Consider the following 3998-nt stretch of genomic DNA (forward strand, 5'->3'; position numbering starts at 1 on the left):
CCTCAGGGTCTAATGCTCTCATGATCTCTGGCTGCTCCATATCAAAACTCTCACACTGTCGGCTCTGTGTGCGCCTGTTGAAGTCCCCCATAAGGAAGACCTCACCCAAACTAGAATACAGAATAATGTCCTCTGAGAGCTGTGAATAAGGGGAGGGGGAATCTCTGGCCTGAATATCACCCTACGTAGTAGCATATCTGGACCCTCGTGGTGAAAAGTAGCATACTGCCATATAGATCTATCTCTCACCTGATATCTGCACTCTGATCCATATGTAACTGGCCTCCTCATCTCGTCTCACTAACTGGATATGTCTCTATATCCCGTGACGGAATAGAACTGCCACCCCTCCTGAGCCCCTAGATGTGCTCTACCTAGTAGTAGCCCGGTATGCAGATACCCACTCAAATCCTGTAATGCGTGGGAGCCCTCTCTCTAGGCTCTCATGTGTCTCTGTGAGGCATATAACATCATGGTCGGGTAAAATCTCCTCAAGTCTGTCCGGTCGTGACCATAGGGAGCCGTTGCAGTTCCAAACTGCCACACGTATCGGGGTCTCCTGTACAGTCCTCTGCCTCGTCTCATAGGCCACGCCCCCCTATTTGGTGGGGCGTCCATCTATAAAAATCCGGCCATCTCGATAGAAGGCCTTACGGCCTTCTCTACGTGCTTGGAGTATCTGTGCCATGCATGCTCGTCTGTGTGCAATCTGCATCTGAGTCAGGTCCTCATCCATGAAGATGGGAGCCCCAGTCATCCCTCGGAGCGAAATACGCTTCTGAAAGAAAGCGGCTCTGTCCTCTGGTGTGCTCATATGTAATATCAGAGCTCTGACCCTGGTAGTATCTCGTCCTGCACGCCATGCTTGAGTAAAGGGCATGCTCGTGTACCCTAGTCGGGTGCATAGCCCGCGTGCGTCCTCCTCCGGAGAGGCCCCTTCGGGAAGCCCGGTAATACGCACGTTCAATCTACGTGCGTTCCTGAGCCTCTCCTCCTCTAAGGTCTCCTGAACCCGGACTACCTCCTCCTTTTTATTTTCTTCCTGGACCTCCTTCTTAATGTTCTTCTTCACTACCTCAATCCACCCCTCCTTATTCCCTTCTAATTCTTCCTTCATGTTTGCTTTGATTTTTTCCTCCCATCCCTCTCTCGAAGCCTCAACTTCGGTTTTAATGCATACCTGGAGGTCCTCTTGGCATTCCTTCGTGATAGCCTCTCGAAGGTCCACTTTGAAATCCGCGTCCTCTCTTGCCTCCCATAGATGTGACACTTCCGTTTGTAGCTTGTCCAGGTCGGTTTTGAGATCCCTCTTCTCTTCTGTGAGTGTCTTCACCATCTCCTCCAGTCGCCAGATCCTCTCATGGAGACGGCGGGTTTCTTGGTTCAAGGCATTATCTGCATCCTTCTTGAAATCTTTCTTCGCCTCCTTGATAGCTTGGCTGATTAGAAGCTCCACGTTATGGAGCTCGAGCGGCATGTCGCCTCACGGGGAAAAATCCCCCTCTTTAGACTTGTTGAATGTCAGAGAGACCACCTTCAATGAAGAAAGTTTCCCACTTTTCACCTCCTCCTAAAACTGCACATCCACAAATGATGTCCCAGCTTGCACATTCCAGGAGCCTTCCTTCTGCAATGCCTCTAAGCTTGACAATGTGTAACCCTTTGGAAGAACAGAAAAATCCTGCACACTACGAATCTGAATGTATGTGACCCCAGGCTGGGCAGGCTGTTTTAGAGCATGAAAAGCGAGAGCAGAAATGCCAGATCCTCCAATGCCCAAAGATGTGAAGTCGTATACATGACCTCTTTCTAAAGACAACTCTATTTGCCCAAGAAGAGAGAGAGAGAGAGAGAGAGAGAGAAGACTAGGCTACCACAAAGGAGGGAAAAAAATATGTGCCAAGATTTTTACTAATTTTAATTTAGAGTAAACCTATCATTATCATTAATTCACACATATCATAAAATAAAAGTGGTTGGAAATGTATATCATTAATGCAAAGAATGTCATAATCACGAATATAAGAGGCTAAAAATAGATATTGATTATACAAATTCGTAATATTATTATATATGTATCTTTTTGTTTTTTTTTAAATCATTTTTTAAAATAGAAGTTTTGTTATGGAGGCTTTGCTCCTATTGGTCTAGAGCACTCTCTTTCTACCTCCTAAAAGGCATTTTCGAGACCTCAAAACTCCCCTAATGCAAATAAGGTGGAAGATCATAGAGTGCTTCATGATGTGTTCCTCATACTCCCCTTGTAGCCCTCCCTCTCTCACTCTCTACCTCTCTCAATGGCACACACATAAGATTCAAGAAATGGAACGTAGGTAGAATAGAACAACTCACTCAAAAGTTGGCACACGCTCGAATGATCTCTTTCACTAACTTTTTGGCATTTATACGTAGGTTTAGGGAGCTCTAGCCCTTTGTGCTCCTTGAGTGCCTAGATCATTCTATTGTCCATCAAACTTGACCTTGCATTTACAAGTGGATGTTAAAACTAAGTGCGATTTGACTCCACAAAGATTATTACAACTTGCACAAGAGTGAACCTGGCACTCAAGTTACATTGGTTACGCCTTGGTGTTACCAAAACTTGCACTATTATTTTAAAAAATTAGTGCATTTCTTTATTTCCTTTCACCTATTTCCTGATGGAGTTAATAACCCTATTTGATGTAATTTAATTGGCTAAAAGATATGCTAGGAAATACCATAAGAATGAGGGTTTTCAACAAGGTTTTGGGCAACCAAGAACTCCAAAGAGGTAGGGTCAATATGGTGGTGTTTATAGAGAAAATCCCATTCCTATCAGTAGAAACCCCCAAAATCCCCACTTACCCCCTACCCTTTAATGTTGAAAGAAAACAAGGCACTTTGGGATAGCACTTAGCCCAAATGGAGATGGTAAGTATACTAAAAACAAGCCCTAACATGCATCAGCCCCCCCCCCGAGTGGTCCAAGTGGTCAAAATTTCATCTCTCCAAATGTTCGAAAGGATAGGAAAGAAAAGAGCTTATGTTTTTGAAGTGTGGTCAAAATTTCATCTCTCCAAATGTTTGAAAGGATAGGAAAGAAAAGAGCTTATGTTTTTGAAGTGTGGAGACAAGTATATGATAGATCATGCCTCAAAATGCCCCTACAAAACAACAAAGGTCAAAGTTCATAGCATGTCTGTTATGCATAATTGGCAAAATGAAGATGAGGAATCACATTCTTTAAACGATGTAAATAACTTTATACGTGCTAAAAATGAGGACTTTGTAGAGGATTTGGACGAATAGCAGTTCTATTCCAAAGGATGGGTTTCCCTTTGACCTAGATGGCTACTCACCTCATGGTATTGGTTTGATTACTCCTACTACACCCCCTCAGGTTACCACTTCCCTTTGCTCCATCTCTAAGAATGCATGGAGGACAAGCTCTAGGTTCCCCATCACACTATGCATTCAAGGAAAAATCAATGGAAAGTGCATATTTATCTTAGTGGATAGTGGTAGCACCACAATCTTATCAATAAATTAGCCATTTATAGGCTAAAATGTTTCCATATGGAATTAGAGCACCCCCTGAGCGTCCAAGTGGAAAACGGTTATGAAGAAATCGGCACACATGTATGCTCAAAGGTTCCCTCATGCTTGGCTAAAAAATATCTAATTGCATTAGAAATGGGCCCTGATGATGTTTTCTTGGTTTGTGACTAGCGACTAAAACACTTGGTAAAAATTGCTATGGATTTCTCTCAGTTCTATATAGAGTTTCTTATACATGGACATCTCATCCGTCTAGAGGGAGTTTAGGATAATGTTGATTTTCAACTAATTACAACAAAGCAACTTAAATGAAAATTTAAGAAATGCTCGTACATATTTGTCTTGGACTTTAAAGAGAACATAAATCGATCCTCAAAAGTGACTAATAATTTAGCATTGAAAGCCTTATTATAAGAGTATGAAGATTTATTTCAGATGCCTATAGCCCTTCCCCCAAT

The 3998-nt window shown here is 42.8% G+C and overlaps 1 protein-coding gene across 1 annotated transcript; it reads right to left on the reverse strand.

The window, feature by feature from the left end:
• Nucleotides 1-598: 598 nt before the first annotated feature.
• On the reverse strand, nucleotides 599-1129 carry LOC148022834 (uncharacterized). The gene has a single exon (XM_087695134.1). It carries the CDS (start codon nucleotides 1115-1117, stop codon nucleotides 599-601), a length of 519 nt encoding a protein of 172 aa, XP_087551260.1. The 5' UTR covers nucleotides 1118-1129.
• Between the last annotated feature and the right edge of the window lie 2869 nt (nucleotides 1130-3998).

The sequence above is a fragment of the Lygodium microphyllum genome, chromosome 16 (assembly GCF_053477565.2).
Source record: "Lygodium microphyllum isolate KBCC chromosome 16, Lygodium_microphyllum_v1.1.10, whole genome shotgun sequence".
Lineage (NCBI taxonomy): Eukaryota > Viridiplantae > Streptophyta > Polypodiopsida > Schizaeales > Lygodiaceae > Lygodium > Lygodium microphyllum.